Raw genomic sequence first — 26,825 nt, forward strand, 5'->3', positions numbered from 1 at the left:
CGCCTGGACCAACATTCACACGTACAACGCAACGCGGCTACACTTCTGCTATTACAAACGTAAATCTCCTTAAACACAACGAGTGTTACTTACCGTGTACGCTCTAGGCAAAATTGGATGTGATGCAATTCCAAATCTATCTGAAACGGCAGTTAAAAGTAGAGTTACATCAAGTTTTCTTTTTTAATCAACACAATCATTTACAACCGTTGACCAGAAAGAATCGTCGAAATTCGACGTCCCCCACAAACGCCACGCTCACTCGCTTTTCAGGGCAACAAAAGTACTTCTTTTTAAAAACGATGAGTTGTACTTACCGTGTACGCTCTGGACGGTCCAGTTGCAAGCAGAAAATAAAAATATTTCTCTTGTTAGTCGTATGTTACCATCCGCTGTGTCTTTGTCAACATCGCCGCCATTTTCCTACTTCCTGCTGCGAGCCACGCCCACGGATTTAAATTTGGGCGGAAGCTCTTTCCATTGGCGTCGTTTTCGCGTATAGCAAATCCGATTGGTTGGGAAGGGGGCACGGTTATGCAGCCGAGGGGTCCTGTGATCGGTGGGATGTAAAGTAGGCGTCGACGTCACGTCCGCGTCACGTGACCACGACGTGGCAGACGTCATATAGCAACCGCTGTTTTGTTTAGTAGACTTACAGTTGTTATGCATTGACATAATGGCGCACACACCAAATAGATTTAAATAAATTAAATAATTCTTCTGCCCACTCTCTTTTAAACAAGTTAACTCTCCCCGCGGATTTGAATTCCGGCGAAAGTTACGCCCATCGACGTCACGTATGTCACGTGACCACGACGTGGCAGATGTCATATAGCAACCGCTGTTTTGTTTAGTAGATTTACAGTTGTTATGCATTGGCATAATGGTGTGCACTCAAAATAGATTTAAATAAATTAAATATTTCTTCTGCCCACTCCCTTTTAAACAAGTTAACTCTGCCCACGTCCATTGACGTCTTGTCTGCGTCACGTGACCACGACGTAGTGACGTCATATAGTAACCGCTGTTTTGATCAGTAGACTTAGTTATTATGCGTTGCCGTAATGGCGCACTGGTTAGCATGGCCACCTCTTAAGCATGATGTTGCGGGTTCGACGCCTGATCAATGTTAGCATGGAGTGAGCTGAAGTGCATGGCGCTGAAGATTTGAATCTTTGAAATGCGCTGAGGTCTGACATATCAGGCAGAATGGTTTGCCATCACGTTCAACAAAAAATAGAAACTTTCCCACTCTGATTAAAACGTCCTGTGTTCATCTACGTATTTTCGTTTTGCTGTGCATCTTTTCCCTGCCATTTCGAGAGCCCAATTGACACTCATAGTTTAAAGAAATGTGTTTGCCCATCCTACTTTGTGGAATTTCACCACATGCGCTTTTGACCAAAATACCAAATTGAACTCAAGTGAAGCCAACACGCACAACCCCCCACACACACACAAATGTTGATATGAACATAAAAGAGCCGCATGCGGTTCGGGAGTTGCGGCTTGGCCAAACCTGTACTATACAACTTTATTTGTATAAAATTTTCACAACAGCTGTCACACAAACAAAGCGGGAAAAACCGAAGACGTGCGTGTTCCGCCCACGCTGGATTTATTTGCACCTTTGAAAAGACACCGTATTGCCGCAGATGTGGCAAAGAGTACTTTTGGGCATCTGAGACGGAAGGATGTCCAAAGCATCACGTCACCTGCTCTGGTAGGCATGGTGGTGGGACGTTGAGGTCAACCGCTTTGGGGTTGGCTGAATCTTTGATCGCAGGATGCCACACACTTGAAGACAGAAGCAGAAAAGCAGAGCTAAATGCAAAATGTACTCACCGGTGACTCCAATTTTTTTCCCCCCTGAAGAAACAGCTGGACGGGTGGCCCCGGCTGGCCAGTGGGACTCTTGTTATTCTGACCCTTTTTAGTGCGCGTTTGGGGCAACAACCGTTTTTTGTGGCGCTCTCTTCTGGTTCAAAAGTGCCCTGCATGTGAATTTGCTTTTCCTGCCTTCTGATTGGATGAGCGCCGGTGTGACGCGGTGCCTCTGTCACCGTGGCGGGGGGTATACGTTGGCATCGGAGCGTCTGCCAACGTCTGAGACCGGCTGGCAGTGTATCGGAGGTGTCGAGTGCGGTGCCGCTGGAGCTCACTCACCAGCTGGTGTTAGGGCCACAGAATGAAGGCCAAGGAGAAGAATAGAAAGAGAAACAGAAACTTCTCCTCCAATTGTTTGATTTGTCTCTTCTGAGCTTCGATGAATTCTTTCAGCTCTTTGTTCCTCTAGGACGGACAAATGGAAAGTGGCATTCAAAAGCCAGTAAGCGTGCAAGTAAGTGCCGGGCTGGCTTTGGGCCCTTACCTGTTGCGCGCTGTGCAGCAGATCCATTCTCTCTTGGAGGATGCAAGCGTCGCGCTCCCTCAACTCGCACATCAGGGCTCGCTTCCATTGGTCCACGGCGCTCCTAAGCTCTTCTCTCTGATCCGCCGTCAGCACGTCATTCACGCCAGCGTGGCTGGCTTTTTCGCCGTCCGTGGCGGGGCAGTCCCGCTGCGGTAGCGCCTCGTACAACATGGCCTCCAGCTCCAGGATCCTCTGGGCCGCAATCCTCGTCCATCAGTGGTCCGGCGGGAGATTTGAGGGCGGCTTACCTTATGAGCCTGGTCCATGGAACACTTCCTGAAGTCCAACTCTTCATCCAGGTAGCCCTTCTGCTTGCAGAACATATCCTAGCACAGCTCAAGGTCAGAATTGTTGGGGCACATTGCCGGAGTTCCCCTTGGCTGATGTCGCGTGTCTGTCTACCTTCTCACTTTCAATGTCCAACATCTTCTGTTGAAGTGCTGACTTGGTCACTTTGATGTATTCTAACCACTGAGGAAAGGCTGCTGTCACATAAGCAGAATGCGAGAGCGTGCGTGGACGTGCGCGTTACCTTCTCGGCTAGGGTGAGAAGGGTCCTGGCGTGAATCACGACCACCTGCTCCTCGTTGGTGAGATTCTGCAAGAGCCCAAAGGCACAGCGTCAACAAGCTTCTTTCAGCGCAAAGCCTTCCAAAAGTCACATTTGAGCCGCCGAGTCTCGTGGAGTGCGAACATAAGGAGTTCGACATACACTTACGGCGTTATAGCCCAGGATGTCCAGCTTCTTCATCAGATCACTGATGACGATGTCCGGGGGAAAGGCGCAAGGAGCAATGTAAGGTGTTCTGGGACCTCGGGTTAAGGTTAGGGTTGCAAGGGACGCCTTACGTACGCTCACGCCCTCGGCCTCGCAGTAGATCTGCAAAGGGCTGAGGCCGTCTGGGAAACGGACTTGCAGAAACTTCAAGACGGGGGAGCGCCACTCCCTCTCCTGAAAGGCAGAGGCATGCATCCGTCCGTCCGTCCGTCCGTCCGTCCGTCACATCTCTGGCCTCAACACGCTTGTGCGAGTCTTCCCACCTCCAGCTCCAGGATGCGGAACTCAAGCAGTTCGTTTTGGTCTCGGATATCCTGGATGTGCTCTTTCAGACGCGCTTCTTCCGCCTCCATCCGCCTGACCTGAAAAGACAGTCAGACCTCATCTGCGGGGCTTCCCGACAGGTGTGACGCCAAGCGACTCCGCCCAGCGCCTTTCTTTCCGTCACCTTTTCGGCCAACTGCTGATTGCTCTGACGCAGCAGCTGCTTCTCCTCCACCCACTTGACATTCTAGAAGAGACAAACGCGTGGACAGCTTTGGAATGTTGTGTCATTTTCATCCACAAATTCTTTGGTTGACTGGAAAATGACATTTGCTTTTCTCCGCATTTTCCCAGCCACGTTCGGGGGGGGGGGGGGGGTTGGTCCAGTAATGCCAGACGGATGAGTGACTGAAGAATGTAGCTATTTTGTCTGAGAAAAAGGTGTGCTCATTGATGAGCTTACCTGTCCTTGTTGCTTCAGCGCTGACTCCAGATCTGCTACTCTGCTTTGATAGTGACCCATTTCTACCATCAGCTTTTCTCTGATCTGAAAGGAGGAGGAGGGAGGCTCCTCCTCCTCCTTTCAGACTAGAGAACACCCGAGGCTGGGTGAGAACGGGGAGGCTGCGACCCGGCCGGGGGTTGCGGGAAGGGGCGCCACCTTGATCTCCTTCTCGGCGTCGTAGTCCCCTTCGCTGGTCTGGGCTAGCAGAGCGGAGGCTCGTTGCAGCGCTTGATATTCTTGCGTCAGCTGGCGGTAGCGAAGCTCCGCCTCTTCATGCACACACCAATGCAACACAGCACTAGTACCAGAATCAGTCAGACCGGCGACAAAGCACCCGCGACGCAAAGACGAGTCCGATTCCAGGCTGAAGAGGAATGTTTGGTGCCAATACGCTGGCAGAAATGGCGGGCTACCTCTTCGGGTTCCGTGTCGGGGGTTCTGTCGGTGTGAAAAGACAAGGACGATCCGTCCGGGTCCACCAACACGTCTTCGTCGTAGCCGTAAAATGTTTCGATGACCTGCGGGCGCGGAAGCAAACATCTCTCTGAACAAACTGAAGCGACACCTCACGATGAATCGACGAGAGGAACGATAGCGAGAAAAAGGCCATTTCATCTTGCGCAACACCAAGCAGCCGCAAACAAACAGACTCACCTTGCAGGACCTCACGCTTTGTTCCTCCTCAGAGATTCTCGACGTCGGTATCGTAGCAGCAAATCTCTCTCCTGTCGACACAAATAATCCGCCTTTGAGATTCTTTGGATGCAAAGGGAACGAACGGCTCCGGCGCAGAAACAAACGCGACTCACAATGACATTTCTGACATGAGCTCCTGTCTCCAGAGCCTGAAAAACACGTCACCGGCGATGATTGGAGGGACGCTCGTCTTTTCCAAAAGTGACAACTACAGGGTGTGTCAGGGTTTTCCAGATTATCTTTATCGTATCATTGTGTTGCTTTGACTTTGACTGCGACCTGTAATAAATAATATTATTTATCCCTTATTTATCCCTATCGCTTATCCCTTCCTACACAAAGTCGTAAAACACCCCTTGCTATGTTTTGACTAGAGGTCAAGGGCTTCCTCTATTCAATCCACTCTTACACCCACCCTGTTTCTCTTAATTAAAATGCTCGTGCAGGAGCCGAGAGTCAGACTTCATTCGTACAACGGATGGACTCTCCACCTGCAGGTGTCCAAAAGAACTTACTTGTCTCCCGTGTGGTTCTTGCAAAATAAGTTGGAGCGAGCGCAACTCTAACAGGGTGCATTTTGCCACTAGCTGCCTACGGACAATGACGTCGCGCTCGCGGCTCATGGTTGACGGGCTGAGCAGCCGGGCAAGTCCGTCGTTTTCAGCGCACAGCGAGTGGCAAAGGCGCGGACAAAACGGGAGCTTTGAGCTGCTGAAAACGGCAAAACAAGTCTAAAGCGTGTTCAAACGCGTGCGCACAATGCTCCTGCTTGAAAGGTCGGAATTTAAGGGGCCAATTTTTTGGATGGCGGCCGCCGGCCAAGCTTTGGACGGAAAAGGTTTCCTGGCGACAGCGAGCGAGCGCGGCGCTGCCGTACGTGCACCGAGTCGCCTGCCTGAAGACCTTGGACAAGTCGTCGATGATGTGCCGCTGCTCCACAACTTGAAGGAACTCCATTTCACCGTCCTGCTGGCCGCAACCACGGTCCAGGTCATTGAGCGAACTAGGCCTTCTCTGTGGAACACAAATGCAGTGGACTCTGTTGGCACGCCGCCGTTGTCCGCGTCGACTTACCAAGCTTGCCATCTCCTCGTTCTCCTGGGTGACAAAGCGCACTTTGTTTTCAAGGCGACACAGCACCAGCGAGAGTTCTTCATTCTTCCTGCTCAGGCGTTTGTTTTTGTACAGGAGTGGCAGAAACTGGCTTTCTGTTTCTCTCAGTCGCTTTAGCTGCAAGCATGAAGTGCGGGATGTGAAAGACGCACAACACGCGGGCCAGAACGTATCCATTTCTTTTGCATCGGTTTGAACGGAATCGTGGCTTTGGCTCCCAATAAAAGACATCTACCAGGCAACCGACTCGCCGCGCCGCTCAACTAATAAGCAAGCGCAATGGGTGCCTCGCTGGATGGCGCGCATCAAACATAGCGCAAACCTTCAAGCGTGCCGTCAATAAATTACCAGTTCATTGCGCTCTTCAGAAAGCAGGGCGTTTCGATCCTCCAGTTTCCTGATGACTGCGCTGAGCTCAGCGATTTTCAGATGAAACCGTCGCGTGTCCCGATCCTCCTGAGACTGAAAACGCCCCGCAACACACACACACAAGCACTCGTTCAAAGTTCAAAACTGTTTTTGTGCTACCTTCCTCCAGCAACGAACTAAGTCATGCGTACTGCAAGTGTGTGATGAGGTGGCTTACGCAATGAAGAGGATTGCTAGTAGCGGCGTTGACCCCACTTCCAGGGTAGTTTAGGCCCGCCCTTTGGGAATCCCTCAGGGCAGCGATCTGCTGCTCGGCAGCCTGAGTCTGCAGCTGAAGGCGGTGGACGTGGCCGGCCCCAGGGCTTCATCCAAAACACTAACCGCTCTGTCTTTCAGCTTGATCTCATCCGTCTGGATGTACAAACGGGGAGCGCTCAGGCAGGCGGGCAAACTCATTTGCCAGAATTGTGACAAAAACAAAGAGAGCAACCGGCCAATTTTTTTCTTGAATCGACTAGAACACCTTTGCTGTGACAAAAGCGAAGCGAGCAACCGGACATTTTCTTCTTGTGAAATAGAATAGAATGCCTTAGGTGTCATTGCACTGCAGGTATACAACGAAATTGGGAACATAGCCACGCACCGCGCATCTGATCAGTCCTACCAGTCGGCGGATCTCCCTCTCGCAGTCTCTCTTGGTTCGGCTCATCTCCTCCCGATGCTGGTGATGAGCCGATCGGAGCTCGGCCGCTCGGGACTGCCAGGCCTGCTGGGCCGCTGCCAGGGCTTCTTCCGCGCTCCTGGTGGAGGCGACACCGCTCGGTCTCCCGACACCGCCGCGTCTCCTCCACCTCCGCCAGCAAAGCGCCCCCCCTCCTCACCTGAGCAGACATTGCGCCACACCGGGCCGTTGAGACCGCAACGGAGCGCCGCGACGCTTACTGGGGACAAGCTACACAATACGGTAGCGGCCGCATCGAAGCCCGACGTGGCGTGCGGATAGTCAGACACGGATAGAGCGGATCACCTTGTCCATGGAGCCGTCCCTCAGGCTGAGGACCAAGGCATTCAGTCGCTGGATCTCTCCATCTTTGATTTTGATCACTCTCATCAGCTCCATTTCATGCTGCCGCAGTAATGTCTCCCTGGTAATGGCTAACTCTTTCTGCTTCTCCTCATGGAGTTTGCTTTTGAGTTCCGTCATGGCGGCGGTGGCACGGTGGTGCTCCGCCCGCAGGTCCTGACTTCTCTCTCTCTCCAGACAGCTGACCTGACATGACTTAGACTTAGACTTAGACAAACTTTATTGTCATCTTGTCTGCACATGGTGCATACAAAACGAAATTCCGTTGCATACGTCTTACAACAAAGTAGTGATATTGCAGTTGAATAGAAGTAACATATCCTATGAAAATATATATATATATATATACATATACTATATATATATATATATATATATATATATATATTAAAAATAAGTATAAAGATGAATGAAATGATGAAATGTCCTGAATGGAGGGAAGAGGAGCCCCTATGATCCTCTCTGCTGTCCTCACCACTCTCCTCACGTTCTTCCAATCGGAGGCGGTGCAGCCTCCACACCACACAGAGAGACAGCTTGTCAGAATGCTCTCTATGGTGCTCCTGTAGAACGTCCTCATGATGGGTGGGGGCAGGTGGGCTCTCCTCATCCTCCGCAGGAAGTACAAGCGCTTCTGTGCCTGTGCCGTAGTGTTCATAGTCCAGGTGAGGTCTTCTGTGATGTGGACCCCCAGGAATTTGGTGCTGCTGACCACCTCCACAGCTGAGCTGTTGATGATCAGTGGAGCGTGGTGAGGCTGTTTTTTCCTGAAGTCGACGATGATCTCCTTCATCTTCTCCTCATTCAGGATCAGGCTGTTTTCTCTGCACCAGCCCACCAGCTGCTCCACCTCCTCTCTGTAGTCCAGGTCGTTGTTGTCTCTGATGAGCCCCACCACCGTTGTGTCGTCTGCTGACTTCACGATGTGATTGGTGGTGAACCTGAGGACGCAGTCGTGTGTCATCAGGGTGCACAGCAGGGGGCTCAGGACGCAGCCCTGAAGGGAGCCTGTGCTGAGGGTGATGACATCAGAGGTGTTCTGTCCGACCCGGACTGACTGAGGTCTGTTGGTGAGGAAGTCTAGCAGCCAGTTGCGAAGGGGGGTGTTGAAGCCCAGGTGTTCCAATTTTCCTACCAGATGCTGTGGGATGATGGTGTTAAACGCTGAGCTGAAGTCCAGGAACAGCCTCCGCACATGGGTGTTCTTCTCCTCCAGGTGAGCCAGGCTCAGGTGAAGAACGGAGGAGATGGCTTCCTGAGTGGAGCGGTTTTGCCGGTCGGCAAACTGGAACGGGTCAAATAATAGGGGGAGTCTGGAAACGATGTGACCTTTAAGCAGCCTTTCGAAGCACTTCATCATAACCGGAGTCAGTGCAACAGGCCGGTAATCATTAAATGAGGTGATTTGAGGTTTCTTCGGCACCGGAATGATGGAGGCAGTCTTAAAGCACGCCGGCACTGTGGCTTGGCCCAGCGAGGTGTTAAAAATGTCTGTGATGACCCCAGCCAGATGACTTGCACATTCCCTGAACACACGCCCAGGAATGTTGTCCGGGCCAGGGGCCTTACAGGGGTTGACTCTCCTCAGGGTCTTCAACACATCGGCGGAGTCAAGGCAGAGTACCTCCTCTTCCTGATGGGGGACAGTTTTAACTGCTGGAGTGCCGTTTAGTGCCTCGAACCTCCCAAAGAAGTTATTTAGACCATTTAGAAAGTCAGCATCAACTACACCCACCGGGGGGGGGGGAGGGTGAGTTGTCGTCTGTAATCGCCCGTATGCCTTGCCACATACTCCTGATGTTTTTGACGTCGTGGAAACGATCCTGAAATTTTCGACTGCGGTCTCGCTTCGCTATCCTGATGGCACGGTTCAAGTTGGCTCTCGCTGTCCTCAGTGTCTCCTTGTCGCCAGACTTGAAGGCAGAGTTCCGCGCTCGTAGCGTTTGACGTACCTCCTCAGTCATCCAGGGTCGTTGGTTGCCCCGGGTGATGATATTCTTAGTGGTGCTGACGTCCTCGGTGCATTTGTTGATGTAGGCTGACACAGTCATGGCACACGCATGTCTAATCTACATCGGGAAAACTGGGAGGGAGGGAGGCAGGCAGGGAGGCAGGCAGTGTCTGTCTGTTGAGGTTTTCACCTTGTTCTTCTCCTGCTGAAGTTCTAACTGGACGTCCATCAGTTTGGTTCTCAGCTCGTCATTGGCGGCCTGAAGGGCGTCCGTTCGCTCCGCCTTGGCCCGCCCTGCCGGAGCTCGTTTGGACATCTCTTACTCGAGTCTCGCCCGGTCGTCAGTCAGAGATCACAACATTTGTACCTGGAGAGCACAAACGCAGCGCTGTTTTCCACTGGCTTCGAACTCAACTTCAATCGGTACCGTAACTTACAACATCATAAACATAGAACTAGCTTGACTTATTCATTGAATAAATGCATTTGGTTCTTCAAAACTGCATCACGCAACATAGCGTGACCGAGACGGCCGTTATCCACCTGCGTGAAGTTATTTGGTGAAATGAATGAGATGTTTAAGACACCATCGTTCTGTCTCTATGTAGATGAAGGGAAATAATCGATTGCTGAAGGTCCAAAGGTGTTGTGATAAACAAATAAACATATTAGTGATTAGTGACATATTTGTGATAGACATATTAGGCAGGATAATCACATATGTTAACGTGACTGCCCACACTGTATTTATTTATGGTTATTTGTTAAATCGAGTACTGTTAGACATGAAATAGGAAGTGTTTAACATAAATGGAAGACGAAAGGGGTACTCACCATTGTAGCTCCTGGTAGCTGGTCAATGATACGAGCCTCTTCTTGCAGTGGAAAACATACAGCCAACAAACACCGTGGAACCTAAAGGAATGAAATTAAACATTAACATTTAGCCTCAACCAACATTCACAGATACAACGCAACGCAAACTACACAAACGTAAATCTTTTTAAACACAATGAGTTGTACTTACCGTGTACGCTCTAGACAGTCCACTTGCAAGCAGAAAATAAAGATATTTCTGTTGATAATCGTCGTGTTTGTATCCGGTGTCTCGCTCAAGGCCATTGCGCCCACAGATTTGAATTTTGGCGAGAGTTCAGCCTATTGACGTCATTTCCGCGGTGTAATACCCGCATATCTGAAACGGCAAAGTTAAGAGTAGAGTTAAATAAAGTTTTTAGTCAACGCAATAATTTACAACCGTTGACCAGTCGAAATAATCGTCGAAATTTGGCGTCTGTGGCTGGAAGCAGACGCCGAGTTCGACATTCCTCCCAAACGCCACACTCCCTCGCTTTTCAGGGCTAAAAAAAAACAGTTGTAATTACCTTGTACGCTCTAGACGGTCAAGTTGCAAGCTGAAAACAAAAATATTTGCCTTGTAAGTCATCGTGTTACTAACCGCTGTGTCTTGTTTGCCAGAATTGCCGCTTTCCTACTTCCTGTTGCAAGCCACGCCCACGGATTATAATTTTGCCGTGAGTTCCGCCTATTGACGTCATGTCCGCGTGACATGACTGCGACGTAATATTATCTAAAACTGTTTGTGTGGTATTGTGTTGTTCTGTGCGGTATTGTGTTATTCTGTGCGGCGTCGTGTTGTTCTGTGCGGCGTCGTGTTGTTCAGTGCGACGTTGTGTTGTTCAGTGCGGCATGGTGTTGTTCAGTGCGGCATGGTGTTGTTCAGTGCGGCATGGTGTTGTTCAGTGCGGCATGGTGTTGTTCAGTGCGGCATAATGTTGTTCAGTGCGGCATGGTGTTGTTCAGTGCGGCATGGTGTTGTTCAGTGCGGCATGGTGTTGTTCAGTGCGGCATAATGTTGTTCAGTAAGCCATAATGTTGTTCAGTGCGGCATGGTGTTGTTCAGTGCGGGATGGTGTTGTTCAGTGCAGGATGGTGTTGTTCAGTGCGGCATGGTGTTGTTCAATGCGGCATGGTGTTGTTCAGTGCGGGATGGTGTTGTTCAGTGCAGGATGGTGTTGTTCAGTGCGGCATGGTGTTGTTCAATGCGGCATGGTGTTGTTCAGTGCGGCATGGTGTTGTTCAGTGCGGCATGGTGTTGTTCAGTGCGGCATGGTGTTGTTCAGTGCGGAATGGTGTTGTTCAGTGCGGCATGGTGTTGTTCAGTGTGGGATGGTGTTGTTCAATGCGGGATTGTGTTGTTCAGTACGGGGTGGTGTTGTTCAGTGCAGGATGGTGTTGTTCAGTGCAGGATGGTGTTGTTCAGTGCGGCATGGTGTTGTTCAATGCAGGATCGTGTTGTTCAGTGCAGCATGGTGTTGTTCAGTGCGGCATGGTGTTGTTCAGTGCGACATAATGTTGTTCAGTGCGGCATAATGTTGTTCAGTGCGGCATGGTGTTGTTCAGTGCGGCATGGTGTTGTTCAGTGCGGCATGGTGTTGTTCAGTGCGGCATGGTGTTGTTCAGTGCGGCATGGTGTTGTTCAGTGCAGGATGGTGTTGTTCAGTGCAGGATGGTGTTGTTCAATGCGGCATGGTGTTGTTCAGTGCGGCATGGTGTTGTTCAATGCAGGATCGTGTTGTTCAGTGCAGCATGGTGTTGTTCAGTGCGGCATGGTGTTGTTCAGTGCGACATAATGTTGTTCAGTGCGGCATAATGTTGTTCAGTGCGGCATGGTGTTGTTCAGTGCGGCATGGTGTTGTTCAGTGCGGCATGGTGTTGTTCAGTGCGGCATGGTGTTGTTCAGTGCGGCATGGTGTTGTTCAGTGCAGGATGGTGTTGTTCAGTGCAGGATGGTGTTGTTCAATGCGGCATGGTGTTGTTCAGTGCGGGATGGTGTTGTTCAGTGCAGGATGGTGTTGTTCAGTGCGGCATGGTGTTGTTCAGTGCGGAATGGTGTTGTTCAGTGCGGCATGGTGTTGTTCAGTGCGGCATGGTGTTGTTCAGTGCAGGATGGTGTTGTTCAATGCGGGATGGTGTTGTTCAGTGCGGGATGGTGTTGTTCAGTGCAGGATGGTGTTGTTCAGTGCGGCATGGTGTTGTTCAATGCGGCATGGTGTTGTTCAGTGCAGGATGGTGTTGTTCAGTGCGGCATGGTGTTGTTCAATGCGGCATGGTGTTGTTCAATGCGGCATGGTGTTGTTCAGTGCGGCATGGTGTTGTTCAGTGCGGCATGGTGTTGTTCAGTGCAGCGTAATGTTGTTCAGTGCGGCATGGTGTTGTTCAGTGCGGAATGGTGTTGTTCAGTGCGGCATGGTGTTGTTCAGTGCGGGATGGTGTTGTTCAGTGCGGCATGGTGTTGCTCAGTGCGGCATGGTGTTGTTCAGTGCGGGATGGTGTTGTTCAGTGCGGCATGGTGTTGTTCAGTGCGGCATGGTGTTGTTCAGTGCGGCATGGTGTTGTTCAGTGTGGCATGGTGTTGTTCAGTGCGGCATAATGTTGTTCAGTGCGCCATAATGTTGTTCAGTGCGGCATGGTGTTGTTCAGTGCGGGATGGTGTTGTTCAGTGCAGGATGGTGTTGTTCAGTGCGGCATGGTGTTGTTCAATGCTTGATCGTGTTGTTCAGTGCGGCATGGTGTTGTTCAGTGCGGCATGGTGTTGTTCAGTGCGGCATGGTGTTGTTCAGTGCGGCATGGTGTTGTTCAGTGCGGCATAATGTTGTTCAGTGCGGCATAATGTTGTTCAGTGCGGCATAATGTTGTTCAGTGCGGCATAATGTTGTTCAGTGTGGCATAATGTTGTTCAGTGCGGCATAATGTTGTTCAGTGCGGGATGGTGTTGTTCATTGCGGCATGGTGTTGTTCAGTGCGGCATGGTGTTGTTCAGTGCGGCATGGTGTTGTTCAGTGCGGGATGGTGTTGTTCAGTGCAGGATGGTGTTGTTCAGTGCGGCATGGTGTTGTTCAATGCGGCATGGTGTTGTTCAGTTCGGGATGGTGTTGTTCAGTGCGGCATGGTGTTGTTCAGTGCGGCATAATGTTTTTCAGTGCGGCATGTTGTTGTTCAGTGCGGCATGGTGTTGTTCAGTGCAGCATAATGTTGTTCAGTGCGGCATGGTGTTGTTCAGTGCGGAATGGTGTTGTTCAGTGCGGCATGGTGTTGTTCAGTGCGGCATGGTGTTGTTCAGTGCGGCATGGTGTTGTTCAGTGCGGCATGGTGTTGTTCAGTGCGGGATGGTGTTCAATGCGGGATCGTGTTGTTCAGTGCGGCATGGTGTTGTTCAGTGCGGCATGGTGTTGTTCAGTGCGGCATGGTGTTGTTTAGTGCGGCATGGTGTTGTTCATTTCGGCATAATGTTGTTCAGTGCGGCATAATGTTGTTTAGTGCGCCATGGTGTTGTTCAGTGCGGGATGGTGTTGTTCAGTGCGTTATAATGTTGTTCAGTGCGGCATGGTGTTGTTCAGTGCGGCATGGTGTTGTTCAGTGCGGCATAATGTTGTTCAGTGCGGCATAATGTTGTTCAGTGCGGGATGGTGTTGTTCAGTGCGGGATGGTGTTGTTCAGTGCGGCATGGTGTTCAATGCGGAATGGTGTTGTTCAGTGCAGGATGGTGTTGTTCAGTGCGGCATGGTGTTGTTCAGTGCGGCATAATGTTGTTCAGTGCGGCATGGTGTTGTTCAGTGCGGCATGGTGTTGTTCAGTGCGGCATGGTGTTGTTCAGTGCGGCATGGTGTTGTTCAGTGCGGCATGGTGTTGTTCAGTGCGGCATGGTGTTGTTCAGTGCGGCATAATGTTCAGTGAGGCATAATGTTGTTCAGTGCGGCATAATGTTGTTCAGTGCGGCATGGTGTTGTTCAGTGCGGGATGGTGTTGTTCAGTGCAGGATGGTGTTGTTCAGTGCGGCATGGTGTTCAGTGCGGGATGGTGTCTTTCAGTGCGGCATGGTGTCGTTCAGTGCGGCATGGTGTCTTTCAGTGCGGCATGGTGTCGTTCAGTGAGGCATGGTGTTGTTCAGTGCGGCATGGTGTTGTTTAGTGCGGCATGGTGTTGTTCAGTGCGGGATGGTGTTCAGTGCGGCATGGTGTTGTTCAGTGCGGTATCGTGTTGTTCAGTGCGGTATCGTGTTTCTCAGTGCGGTATCGTGTTGTTCAGTGCAGTATCGTTGTGTTGTTCGTATTGTGTTGTGTTGTTCGTAATGTGTTGTGTTGTTCGTATTGTGTTGTGTTGTTCGTATTGTGTTGTGTTGTTCGTATTGTGTTGTGTTGTTCATATTGTGTTGTTCATATTGTGTTGAGTTGTTCGTATTGTGTTGTGTTGTTCGTATTGTGTTGCCTTTAACACTTAGCCTCTAACACTTAGCCTCTAACACTTAGCCTCTAGCATCTAGAAGGTAAATAAATAGGAAGGAAGGACTCACCGGTGACGTCTTCGCCCACGTCCAAGCGTTGTACTTTGTATTTTCATCCTTCTGACAGTGGAAAACATAGCCAACAAACACCGTGGAACCTAAACGAATGAAAGAAAACTATCATTTGGCCACAACCAACATTCACAGATACAACACAATGTGACGTGCGGGGTTGAGGTTAAAGGTTGAGTGAAGGGCCCTCGTTTTAAACTACTTTTTTGAAAAGGATTGGGAACAAGTAAGACGTATTTAATTTATTTAATGGGAAGTAGTAAGAGCTATTGAATTTAATCTATGTATTATATTCTATTGTATTGTATTCTGTTGTATTCTTTTGGATTGTATTCACACTAACCCCACTAAAACTTCAGCCCACAAAAACTCGCCTCTGGCGCCTAGCCTCTGGCACTTAGCCTCTAACACTTAGCCTTTAACACTTAGCCTTTAACACTTAGCCTTTAACACTTAGCCTTTAACACTTAGCCTAGAAGGTGAATAAATAGGGTTAAAGGTTGAGTGAAGGGCCCTCGTTTTAAACTACTGTTTTGAAAAGGAGTGGGAACAAGTAAGACGTATTTAATTTATTTAATGGGAAGTAGTAAGACTTATTAAATTTATTTAATCTACTTTTCTTCCCAGGCAAAATTTGATGTGCTGCAATTCCAAATTTCCAAAGTGAATGAAGGAATGAAGTCCTTTAAATTATGATTTTGTATAAATACTAGGCATTAACACAAAATCGACGGCACAAAATGGGCAGACTTTACTTGTTTGAAAAGGACTGGTTACAAGACAGAATTTATTTAATGGGAAGAAGACTTAGTTTAATTGATCTATTTTTGTTCCCTGGCAAAATTCGATTTGCTGCAATTCCAAATTTCCAAAGTGAATGAAGGCAAGAAGTCGTTTAAATTATGATTTTGTTTAAATACTAGGCATGGACACAAAATCTACGGCACAAAATGGGCAGACTTTACTTGTTTGAAGAGGACTGGTTACAAGACAGACTTTTCTGATTTATTTATTGGGAAGAAGACTTATTTAGTTTATTTAATCTATTTTTGTTCCCTGGCAAAATTGGATTTGCTGAAACTGTATTTTGCCAAATCTTGCCTTGAGACCTGATAGGAAGTATTAAACGCTTAGTTAAATCAATACAAGTTGGTAGTAAGAGCGAGTAATGTTGGTTGAACCGATGAATGAAGGTTGAAAGCAATTTAAATTATGACTTTGTATAAATACTAGATATTAACAGAACATCTACTGCGCGAAATGGGCAGAGTTTACTTGTTTGAGAAGGAGTGGCTTATTCAAAACTAAGATTTATTTAATCTGTTTGTTCCCAGGCAAAATTGGATGTGATGCAATTCCAAATTTCACCACATGACGGTGCCCAATTTCGACTTCATAGGACATATTAAACACTTAGCTTGTTATTATGTTCAAGGTAATCAGATTTGTTTATTATTCTAATGGCCTCTTCAAAACTATTCTGGATTACTACTTTGGATCTATTCTACATTACTTGGCAACAACATACTCTGTAACAGATTAGGCAGTATAATCATATATGTTAACTTGAGAGTGCCCACACTCAATCTACTTATCGTGATGTGTTAAATCAATTACTGTTAGACATTATTTGTCTGATAATCTACCAAATCTTTGAATTGAAGAATTTGTGATTTAATTAATAGCTTGTTCAGGGTAATCAGACTTGTATATAATTCTAATGGCCTTCTTTTGAAAACTATTCTGAATTACAACTTTGGATCTTATATTACTTTGCAACAATCTACTCGGTGACAGATTAGGCAGTATAATCACATATGTTAACTTCAGTGCCCACACTGTATTTATTTATGGTTATTTGTTAAATCAAGTACTGTTAGACATGAAATAGGAAGTGTTTAACATAAATGTTATGGCTACTCACCATTGTAGCTCGCTCCTGGTCAATGATATGAGCCTCTTCTTGCAGTGGAAAACTTGCAGCCAACAAACACCGTGGAACCTAAAGGAATGAAATTAAACATTAACATTTCGCCTGGACCAACATTCACACGTACAACGCAACGCGGCTACACTTCTGCTATTACAAACGTAAATCTCCTTAAACACAACGAGTGTTACTTACCGTGTACGCTCTAGGCAAAATTGGATGTGATGCAATTCCAAATCTATCTGAAACGGCAGTTAAAAGTAGAGTTACATCAAGTTTTCTTTTTTAATCAACACAATCATTTACAACCGTTGACCAGAAAGAATCGTCGAAATTCGACGTCCCCCACAAACGCCACGCTCACTCGCTTTTCAGGGCAACAAAAGTACTTCTTTTTAAAAACGATGAGTTGTACTTACCGTGTACGCTCTGGACGGTCCAGTTGCAAGCAGAAAATAAAAATATTTCTCTTGTTAGTCGTATGTTACCATCCGCTGTGTCTTTGTCAACATCGCCGCCATTTTCCTACTTCCTGCTGCGAGCCACGCCCACGGATTTAAATTTGGGCGGAAGCTCTTTCCATTGGCGTCGTTTTCGCGTATAGCAAATCCGATTGGTTGGGAAGGGGGCACGGTTATGCAGCCGAGGGGTCCTGTGATCGGTGGGATGTAAAGTAGGCGTCGACGTCACGTCCGCGTCACGTGACCACGACGTGGCAGACGTCATATAGCAACCGCTGTTTTGTTTAGTAGACTTACAGTTGTTATGCATTGACATAATGGCGCACACACCAAATAGATCTAAATAAATTAAATAATTCTTCTGCCCACACTCTTTTAAACAAGTTAACTCTCCCCGCGGATTTGAATTCCGGCGAAAGTTACGCCCATCGACGTCACGTATGTCACGTGACCACGACGTGGCAGATGTCATATAGCAACCGCTGTTTTGTTTAGTAGATTTACAGTTGTTATGCATTGGCATAATGGTGTGCACTCAAAATAGATTTAAATAAATTAAATATTTCTTCTGCCCACTCCCTTTTAAACAAGTTAACTCTGCCCACGTCCATTGACGTCTTGTCTGCGTCACGTGACCACGACGTAGTGACGTCATATAGTAACCGCTGTTTTGATCAGTAGACTTAGTTATTATGCGTTGCCATAATGGCGCACTGGTTAGCATGGCCACCTCTTAAGCATGATGTTGCGGGTTCGACGCCTGATCAATGTTAGCATGGAGTGAGCTGAAGTGCATGGCGCTGAAGATTTGAATCTTTGAAATGCGCTGAGGTCTGACATATCAGGCAGAATGGTTTGCCATCACGTTCAACAAAAAATAGAAACTTTCCCACTCTGATTAAAACGTCCTGTGTTCATCTACGTATTTTCGTTTTGCTGTGCATCTTTTCCCTGCCATTTCGAGAGCCCAATTGACACTCATAGTTTAAAGAAATGTGTTTGCCCATCCTACTTTGTGGAATTTCACCACATGCGCTTTTGACCAAAATACCAAATTGAACTCAAGTGAAGCCAACACGCACAACCCCCCACACACACACAAATGTTGATATGAACATAAAAGAGCCGCATGCGGTTCGGGAGTTGCGGCTTGGCCAAACCTGTACTATACAACTTTATTTGTATAAAATTTTCACAACAGCTGTCACACAAACAAAGCGGGAAAAACCGAAGACGTGCGTGTTCCGCCCACGCTGGATTTATTTGCACCTTTGAAAAGACACCGTATTGCCGCAGATGTGGCAAAGAGTACTTTTGGGCATCTGAGACGGAAGGATGTCCAAAGCATCACGTCACCTGCTCTGGTAGGCATGGTGGTGGGACGTTGAGGTCAACCGCTTTGGGGTTGGCTGAATCTTTGATCGCAGGATGCCACACACTTGAAGACAGAAGCAGAAAAGCAGAGCTAAATGCAAAATGTACTCACCGGTGACTCCAATTTTTTTCCCCCCTGAAGAAACAGCTGGACGGGTGGCCCCGGCTGGCCAGTGGGACTCTTGTTATTCTGACCCTTTTTAGTGCGCGTTTGGGGCAACAACCGTTTTTTGTGGCGCTCTCTTCTGGTTCAAAAGTGCCCTGCATGTGAATTTGCTTTTCCTGCCTTCTGATTGGATGAGCGCCGGTGTGACGCGGTGCCTCTGTCACCGTGGCGGGGGGTATACGTTGGCATCGGAGCGTCTGCCAACGTCTGAGACCGGCTGGCAGTGTATCGGAGGTGTCGAGTGCGGTGCCGCTGGAGCTCACTCACCAGCTGGTGTTAGGGCCACAGAATGAAGGCCAAGGAGAAGAATAGAAAGAGAAACAGAAACTTCTCCTCCAATTGTTTGATTTGTCTCTTCTGAGCTTCGATGAATTCTTTCAGCTCTTTGTTCCTCTAGGACGGACAAATGGAAAGTGGCATTCAAAAGCCAGTAAGCGTGCAAGTAAGTGCCGGGCTGGCTTTGGGCCCTTACCTGTTGCGCGCTGTGCAGCAGATCCATTCTCTCTTGGAGATTGCAAGCGTCGCGCTCCCTCAACTCGCACATCAGGGCTCGCTTCCATTGGTCCACGGCGCTCCTAAGCTCTTCTCTCTGATCCGCCGTCAGCACGTCAGCGTGGCTGGCTTTTTCGCCGTCCGTGGCGGGGCAGTCCCGCTGCGGTAGCGCCTCGTACAACATGGCCTCCAGCTCCAGGATCCTCTGGGCCGCAATCCTCGTCCATCAGTGGTCCGGCGGGAGATTTGAGGGCGGCTTACCTTATGAGCCTGGTCCATGGAACACTTCCTGAAGTCCAACTCTTCATCCAGGTAGCCCTTCTGCTTGCAGAACATATCCTAGCACAGCTCAAGGTCAGAATTGTTGGGGCACATTGCCGGAGTTCCCCTTGGCTGATGTCGCGTGTCTGTCTACCTTCTCACTTTCAATGTCCAACATCTTCTGTTGAAGTGCTGACTTGGTCACTTTGATGTATTCTAACCACTGAGGAAAGGCTGCTGTCACATAAGCAGAATGCGAGAGCGTGCGTGGACGTGCGCGTTACCTTCTCGGCTAGGGTGAGAAGGGTCCTGGCGTGAATCACGACCACCTGCTCCTCGTTGGTGAGATTCTGCAAGAGCCCAAAGGCACAGCGTCAACAAGCTTCTTTCAGCGCAAAGCCTTCCAAAAGTCACATTTGAGCCGCCGAGTCTCGTGGAGTGCGAACATAAGGAGTTCGACATACACTTACGGCGTTATAGCCCAGGATGTCCAGCTTCTTCATCAGATCACTGATGACGATGTCCGGGGGAAAGGCGCAAGGAGCAATGTAAGGTGTTCTGGGACCTCGGGTTAAGGTTAGGGTTGCGAGGGACGCCTTACGTACGCTCACGCCCTCGGCCTCGCAGTAGATCTGCAAAGGGCTGAGGCCGTCTGGGAAACGGACTTGCAGAAACTTCAAGACGGGGGAGCGCCACTCCCTCTCCTGAAAGGCAGAGGCATGCATCCGTCCGTCCGTCCGTCCGTCCGTCCGTCCGTCCGTCCGTCCGTCACATCTCTGGCCTCAACACGCTTGAGCGAGTCTTCCCACCTCCAGCTCCAGGATGCGGAACTCAAGCAGTTCGTTTTGGTCTCGGATATCCTGGATGTGCTCTTTCAGACGCGCTTCTTCCGCCTCCATCCGCCTGACCTGAAAAGACAGTCAGACCTCATCTGCGGGGCTTCCCGACAGGTGTGACGCCAAGCGACTCCGCCCAGCGCCTTTCTTTCCGTCACCTTTTCGGCCAACTGCTGATTGCTCTGACGCAGCAGCTGCTTCTCCTCCACCCACTTGACATTCTAGAAGAGACAAACGCGTGGACAGCTTTGGAATGTTGTGTCATTTTCATCCACAAATTCTTTGGTTGACTGGAAAATTACATTTGCTTTTCTCCGCATTTTCCCAGCCACGTTCGGGGGGGGGGGGGGGTTGGTCCAGTAATGCCAGACGGATGAGTGACTGAAGAATGTAGCTATTTTGTCTGAGAAAAAGGTGTGCTCATTGATGAGCTTACCTGTCCTTGTTGCTTCAGCGCTGACTCCAGATCTGCTACTCTGCTTTGATAGTGACCCATTTCTACCATCAGCTTTTCTCTGGTCTGAAAGGAGGAGGAGGGAGGCTCCTCCTCCTCCTTTCAGACCAGAGAACACCCGAGGCTGGGTGAGAACGGGGAGGCTGCGACCCGGCCGGGGGTTGCGGGAAGGGGCGCCACCTTGATCTCCTTCTCGGCGTCGTAGTCCCCTTCGCTGGTCTGGGCTAGCAGAGCGTAGGCTCGTTGCAGCGCTTGATATTCTTGCGTCAGCTGGCGGTAGCGAAGCTCCGCCTCTTCATGCACACACCAATGCAACACAGCACTAGTACCAGAATCAGTCAGACCGGCGACAAAGCACCCGCGACGCAAAGACGAGTCCGATTCCAGGCTGAAGAGGAATGTTTGGTGCCAATACGCTGGCAGAAATGGCGGGCTACCTCTTCGGGTTCCGTGTCGGGGGTTCTGTCGGTGTGAAAAGACAAGGACGATCCGTCCGGGTCCACCAACACGTCTTCGTCGTAGCCGTAAAATGTTTCGATGACCTGCGGGCGCGGAAGCAAACATCTCTCTGAACAAACTGAAGCGACACCTCACGATGAATCGACGAGAGGAACGATAGCGAGAAAAAGGCCATTTCATCTTGCGCAACACCAAGCAGCCGCAAACAAACAGACTCACCTTGCAGGACCTCACGCTTTGTTCCTCCTCAGAGATTCTCGACGTCGGTATCGTAGCAGCAAATCTCTCTCCTGTCGACACAAATAATCCGCCTTTGAGATTCTTTGGATGCAAAGGGAACGAACGGCTCCGGCGCAGAAACAAACGCGACTCACAATGACATTTCTGACATGAGCTCCTGTCTCCAGAGCCTGAAAAACACGTCACCGGCGATGATTGGAGGGACGCTCGTCTTTTCCAAAAGTGACAACTACAGGGTGTGTCAGGGTTTTCCAGATTATCTTTATCGTATCATTGTGTTGCTTTGACTTTGACTGCGACCTGTAATAAATAATATTATTTATCCCTTATTTATCCCTATCGCTTATCCCTTCCTACACAAAGTCGTAAAACACCCCTTGCTATGTTTTGACTAGAGGTCAAGGGCTTCCTCTATTCAATCCACTCTTACACCCACCCTGTTTCTCTTAATTAAAATGCTCGTGCAGGAGCCGAGAGTCAGACTTCATTCGTACAACGGATGGACTCTCCACCTGCAGGTGTCCAAAAGAACTTACTTGTCTCCCGTGTGGTTCTTGCAAAATAAGTTGGAGCGAGCGCAACTCTAACAGGGTGCATTTTGCCACTAGCTGCCTACGGACAATGACGTCGCGCTCGCGGCTCATGGTTGACGGGCTGAGCAGCCGGGCAAGTCCGTCGTTTTCAGCGCACAGCGAGTGGCAAAGGCGCTGACAAAACGGGAGCTTTGAGCTGCTGAAAACGGCAAAACAAGTCTAAAGCGTGTTCAAACGCGTGCGCACAATGCTCCTGCTTGAAAGGTCGGAATTTAAGGGGCCAATTTTTTGGATGGCGGCCGCCGGCCAAGCTTTGGACGGAAAAGGTTTCCTGGCGACAGCGAGCGAGCGCGGCGCTGCCGTACGTGCACCGAGTCGCCTGCCTGAAGACCTTGGACAAGTCGTCAATGATGTGCCGCTGCTCCACAACTTGAAGGAACTCCATTTCACCGTCCTGCTGGCCGCAACCGCGGTCCAGGTCATTGAGCGAACTAGGCCTTCTCTGTGGAACACAAATGCAGTGGACTCTGTTGGCACGCCGCCGTTGTCCGCGTCGACTTACCAAGCTTGCCATCTCCTCGTTCTCCTGGGTGACAAAGCGCACTTTGTTTTCAAGGCGACACAGCACCAGCGAGAGTTCTTCATTCTTCCTGCTCAGGCGTTTGTTTTTGTACAGGAGTGGCAGAAACTGGCTTTCTGTTTCTCTCAGTCGCTTTAGCTGCAAGCATGAAGTGCGGGATGTGAAAGACGCACAACACGCGGGCCAGAACGTATCCATTCCTTTTGCATCGGTTTGAACGGAATCGTGGCTTTGGCTCCCAATAAAAGACATCTACCAGGCAACCGACTCGCCGCGCCGCTCAACTAATAAGCAAGCGCAATGGGTGCCTCGCTGGATGGCGCGCATCAAACGTAGCGCAAACCTTCAAGCGTGCCGTCAATAAATTACCAGTTCATTGCGCTCTTCAGAAAGCAGGGCGTTTCGATCCTCCAGTTTCCTGATGACTGCGCTGAGCTCAGCGATTTTCAGATGAAACCGTCGCGTGTCCCGATCCTCCTGAGACTGAAAACGCCCCGCAACACACACACACAAGCACTCGTTCAAAGTTCAAAACTGTTTTTGTGCTACCTTCCTCCAGCAACGAACTAAGTCATGCGTACTGCAAGTGTGTGATGAGGTGGCTTACGCAATGAAGAGGATTGCTAGTAGCGGCGTTGACCCCACTTCCAGGGTAGTTTAGGCCCGCCCTTTGGGAATCCCTCAGGGCAGCGATCTGCTGCTCGGCAGCCTGAGTCTGCAGCTGAAGGCGGTGGACGTGGCCGGCCCCAGGGCTTCATCCAAAACACTAACCGCTCTGTCTTTCAGCTTGATCTCATCCGTCTGGATGTACAAACGGGGAGCGCTCAGGCAGGCGGGCAAACTCATTTGCCAGAATTGTGACAAAAACAAAGAGAGCAACCGGCCAATTTTTTTCTTGAATCGACTAGAACACCTTTGCTGTGACAAAAGCGAAGCGAGCAACCGGACATTTTCTTCTTGTGAAATAGAATAGAATAGAATGCCTTAGGTGTCATTGCACTGCAGGTATACAACGAAATTGGGAACATAGCCACGCACCGCGCATCTGATCAGTCCTACCAGTCGGCGGATCTCCCTCTCGCAGTCTCTCTTGGTTCGGCTCATCTCCTCCCGATGCTGGTGATGAGCCGATCGGAGCTCGGCCGCTCGGGACTGCCAGGCCTGCTGGGCCGCTGCCAGGGCTTCTTCCGCGCTCCTGGTGGAGGCGACACCGCTCGGTCTCCCGACACCGCCGCGTCTCCTCCACCTCCGCCAGCAAAGCGCCCCCCCTCCTCACCTGAGCAGACATTGCGCCACACCGGGCCGTTGAGACCGCAACGGAGCGCCGCGACGCTTACTGGGGACAAGCTACACAATACGGTAGCGGCCGCATCGAAGCCCGACGTGGCGTGCGGATAGTCAGACACGGATAGAGCGGATCACCTTGTCCATGGAGCCGTCCCTCAGGCTGAGGACCAAGGCATTCAGTCGCTGGATCTCTCCATCTTTGATTTTGATCACTCTCATCAGCTCCATTTCATGCTGCCGCAGTAATGTCTCCCTGGTAATGGCTAACTCTTTCTGCTTCTCCTCATGGAGTTTGCTTTTGAGTTCCGTCATGGTGGCGGTGGCACGGTGGTGCTCCGCCCGCAGGTCCTGACTTCTCTCTCTCTCCAGACAGCTGACCTGACATGACTTAGACTTAGACTTAGACAAACTTTATTGTCATCTTGTCTGCACATGGTGCATACAAAACGAAATTCCGTTGCATACGTCTTACAACAAAGTAGTGATATTGCAGTTGAATAGAAGTAACATATCCTATGAAAATATATATATATATATATATACATATACTATATATATATATATATATATATATATATATATATTAAAAATAAGTATAAAGTGCAGCAGTGATAATTATGCAATAGTGCAAGTAGGCAAAACAGTATTCAAGAGTGTGCAGAGGAATGCTAAACCATGTATTAAACTTCTATTTAAAGGGTTTATACAAGTTCAGTAAAGTTGGTAGTGCGAGATAGTGCAAGATAGAGGTCCGTAGTGTCATAAAGTACAGTTCTGTGAATGTGTGATGCAGAGTTCAGTTTAGAGCTCAACAGTTCTAGTGTTCAACAGTCTGATGACAGCAGGGAAAAAGCTGTTGCAGAACCTGGTGGACCTGCAGCGGATGCTGCAAACCTCTTCCCAGAGGGCAGCAGGGAGAACAGTCCATGGTGGGGGTGTGATGGGTCATTGATGATGTTACGGGCACGGGACATGCAGCGCTGAGATGAAATGTCCTGAATGGAGGGAAGAGGAGCCCCTATGATCCTCTCTGCTGTCCTCACCACTCTCCTCACGTTCTTCCAATCGGAGGCGGTGCAGCCTCCACACCACACAGAGAGACAGCTTGTCAGAATGCTCTCTATGGTGCTCCTGTAGAACGTCCTCATGATGGGTGGGGGCAGGTGGGCTCTCCTCATCCTCCGCAGGAAGTACAAGCGCTTCTGTGCCCTCTTGACCAGTGCCGTAGTGTTCATAGTCCAGGTGAGGTCTTCTGTGATGTGGACCCCCAGGAATTTGGTGCTGCTGACCACCTCCACAGCTGAGCTGTTGATGATCAGTGGAGCGTGGTGAGGCTGTTTTTTCCTGAAGTCGACGATGATCTCCTTCATCTTCTCCTCATTCAGGATCAGGCTGTTTTCTCTGCACCAGCCCACCAGCTGCTCCACCTCCTCTCTGTAGTCCAGGTCGTTGTTGTCTCTGATGAGCCCCACCACCGTTGTGTCGTCTGCTGACTTCACGATGTGATTGGTGGTGAACCTGAGGACGCAGTCGTGTGTCATCAGGGTGCACAGCAGGGGGCTCAGGACGCAGCCCTGAAGGGAGCCTGTGCTGAGGGTGATGACATCAGAGGTGTTCTGTCCGACCCGGACTGACTGAGGTCTGTTGGTGAGGAAGTCTAGCAGCCAGTTGCGAAGGGGGGTGTTGAAGCCCAGGTGTTCCAATTTTCCTACCAGATGCTGTGGGATGATGGTGTTAAACGCTGAGCTGAAGTCCAGGAACAGCCTCCGCACATGGGTGTTCTTCTCCTCCAGGTGAGCCAGGCTCAGGTGAAGAACGGAGGAGATGGCTTCCTGAGTGGAGCGGTTTTGCCGGTCGGCAAACTGGAACGGGTCAAATAATAGGGGGAGTCTGGAAACGATGTGACCTCTAAGCAGCCTTTCGAAGCACTTCATCATAACCGGAGTCAGTGCAACAGGCCGGTAATCATTAAATGAGGTGATTTGAGGTTTCTTCGGCACCGGAATGATGGAGGCAGTCTTAAAGCACGCCGGCACTGTGGGTTGGCCCAGCGAGGTGTTAAAAATGTCTGTGATGACCCCAGCCAGATGACTTGCACATTCCCTGAACACACGCCCAGGAATGTTGTCCGGGCCAGGGGCCTTACAGGGGTTGACTCTCCTCAGGGTCTTCAACACATCGGCGGAGTCAAGGCAGAGTACCTCCTCTTCCTGATGGGGGACAGTTTTAACTGCTGGAGTGCCGTTTAGTGCCTCGAACCTCCCAAAGAAGTTATTTAGACCATTTAGAAAGTCAGCATCAACTACACCCACCGGGGGGGGGAGGGTGAGTTGTCGTCTGTAATCGCCCGTATGCCTTGCCACATACTCCTGATGTTTTTGACGTCGTGGAAACGATCCTGAAATTTTCGACTGCGGTCTCGCTTCGCTATCCTGATGGCACGGTTCAAGTTGGCTCTCGCTGTCCTCAGTGTCTCCTTGTCGCCAGACTTGAAGGCAGAGTTCCGCGCTCGTAGCGTTTGACGTACCTCCTCAGTCATCCAGGGTCGTTGGTTGCCCCGGGTGATGATATTCTTAGTGGTGCTGACGTCCTCGGTGCATTTGTTGATGTAGGCTGACACAGTCATGGCACACGCATGTCTAATCTACATCGGGAAAACTGGGAGGGAGGGAGGCAGGCAGGGAGGCAGGCAGTGTCTGTCTGTTGAGGTTTTCACCTTGTTCTTCTCCTGCTGAAGTTCTAACTGGACGTCCATCAGTTTGGTTCTCAGCTCGTCATTGGCGGCCTGAAGGGCGTCCGTTCGCTCCGCCTTGGCCCGCCCTGCCGGAGCTCGTTTGGACATCTCTTACTCGAGTCTCGCCCGGTCGTCAGTCAGAGATCACAACATTTGTACCTGGAGAGCACAAACGCAGCGCTGTTTTCCACTGGCTTCGAACTCAACTTCAATCGGTACCGTAACTTACAACATCATAAACATAGAACTAGCTTGACTTATTCATTGAATAAATGCATTTGGTTCTTCAAAACTGCATCACGCAACATAGCGTGACCGAGACGGCCGTTATCCACCTGCGTGAAGTTATTTGGTGAAATGAATGAGATGTTTAAGACACCATCGTTCTGTCTCTATGTAGATGAAGGGAAATAATCGATTGCTGAAGGTCCAAAGGTGTTGTGATAAACAAATAAACATATTAGTGAT

At 49.7% G+C, this 26,825-nt stretch overlaps 2 protein-coding genes across 2 annotated transcripts; both read right to left on the reverse strand.

The window, feature by feature from the left end:
• Positions 1 to 1,900: 1,900 nt before the first annotated feature.
• LOC137840023 (janus kinase and microtubule-interacting protein 3-like) lies at positions 1,901 to 9,489 on the reverse strand. The gene is made up of 14 exons (XM_068649821.1): positions 9,364 to 9,489; positions 7,169 to 7,408; positions 4,374 to 4,473; positions 4,117 to 4,229; positions 3,919 to 4,002; positions 3,640 to 3,702; positions 3,455 to 3,553; positions 3,268 to 3,365; positions 3,132 to 3,186; positions 2,946 to 3,011; positions 2,816 to 2,884; positions 2,662 to 2,739; positions 2,372 to 2,605; positions 1,901 to 2,292 (listed from the first exon to the last, which is right to left on the reverse strand). Exons 1-14 carry the CDS (start codon positions 9,487 to 9,489, stop codon positions 2,176 to 2,178), a joined length of 1,542 nt encoding a protein of 513 aa, XP_068505922.1. The 3' UTR covers positions 1,901 to 2,175.
• Positions 9,490 to 18,497: 9,008 nt separating this feature from the next.
• Positions 18,498 to 26,465, reverse strand: LOC125966495 (janus kinase and microtubule-interacting protein 3-like). Its single transcript, XM_068649822.1, has 14 exons — positions 26,340 to 26,465; positions 23,762 to 24,001; positions 20,934 to 21,060; positions 20,705 to 20,817; positions 20,507 to 20,590; positions 20,229 to 20,291; positions 20,044 to 20,142; positions 19,841 to 19,938; positions 19,705 to 19,759; positions 19,519 to 19,584; positions 19,389 to 19,457; positions 19,235 to 19,312; positions 18,954 to 19,178; positions 18,498 to 18,874 (listed from the first exon to the last, which is right to left on the reverse strand). Exons 1-14 carry the CDS (start codon positions 26,463 to 26,465, stop codon positions 18,758 to 18,760), a joined length of 1,560 nt encoding a protein of 519 aa, XP_068505923.1. The 3' UTR covers positions 18,498 to 18,757.
• Positions 26,466 to 26,825: the final 360 nt, after the last annotated feature.

Source organism: Syngnathus scovelli, unplaced genomic scaffold (genome assembly GCF_024217435.2).
Source record: "Syngnathus scovelli strain Florida unplaced genomic scaffold, RoL_Ssco_1.2 HiC_scaffold_36, whole genome shotgun sequence".
Taxonomy (NCBI): domain Eukaryota; kingdom Metazoa; phylum Chordata; class Actinopteri; order Syngnathiformes; family Syngnathidae; genus Syngnathus; species Syngnathus scovelli.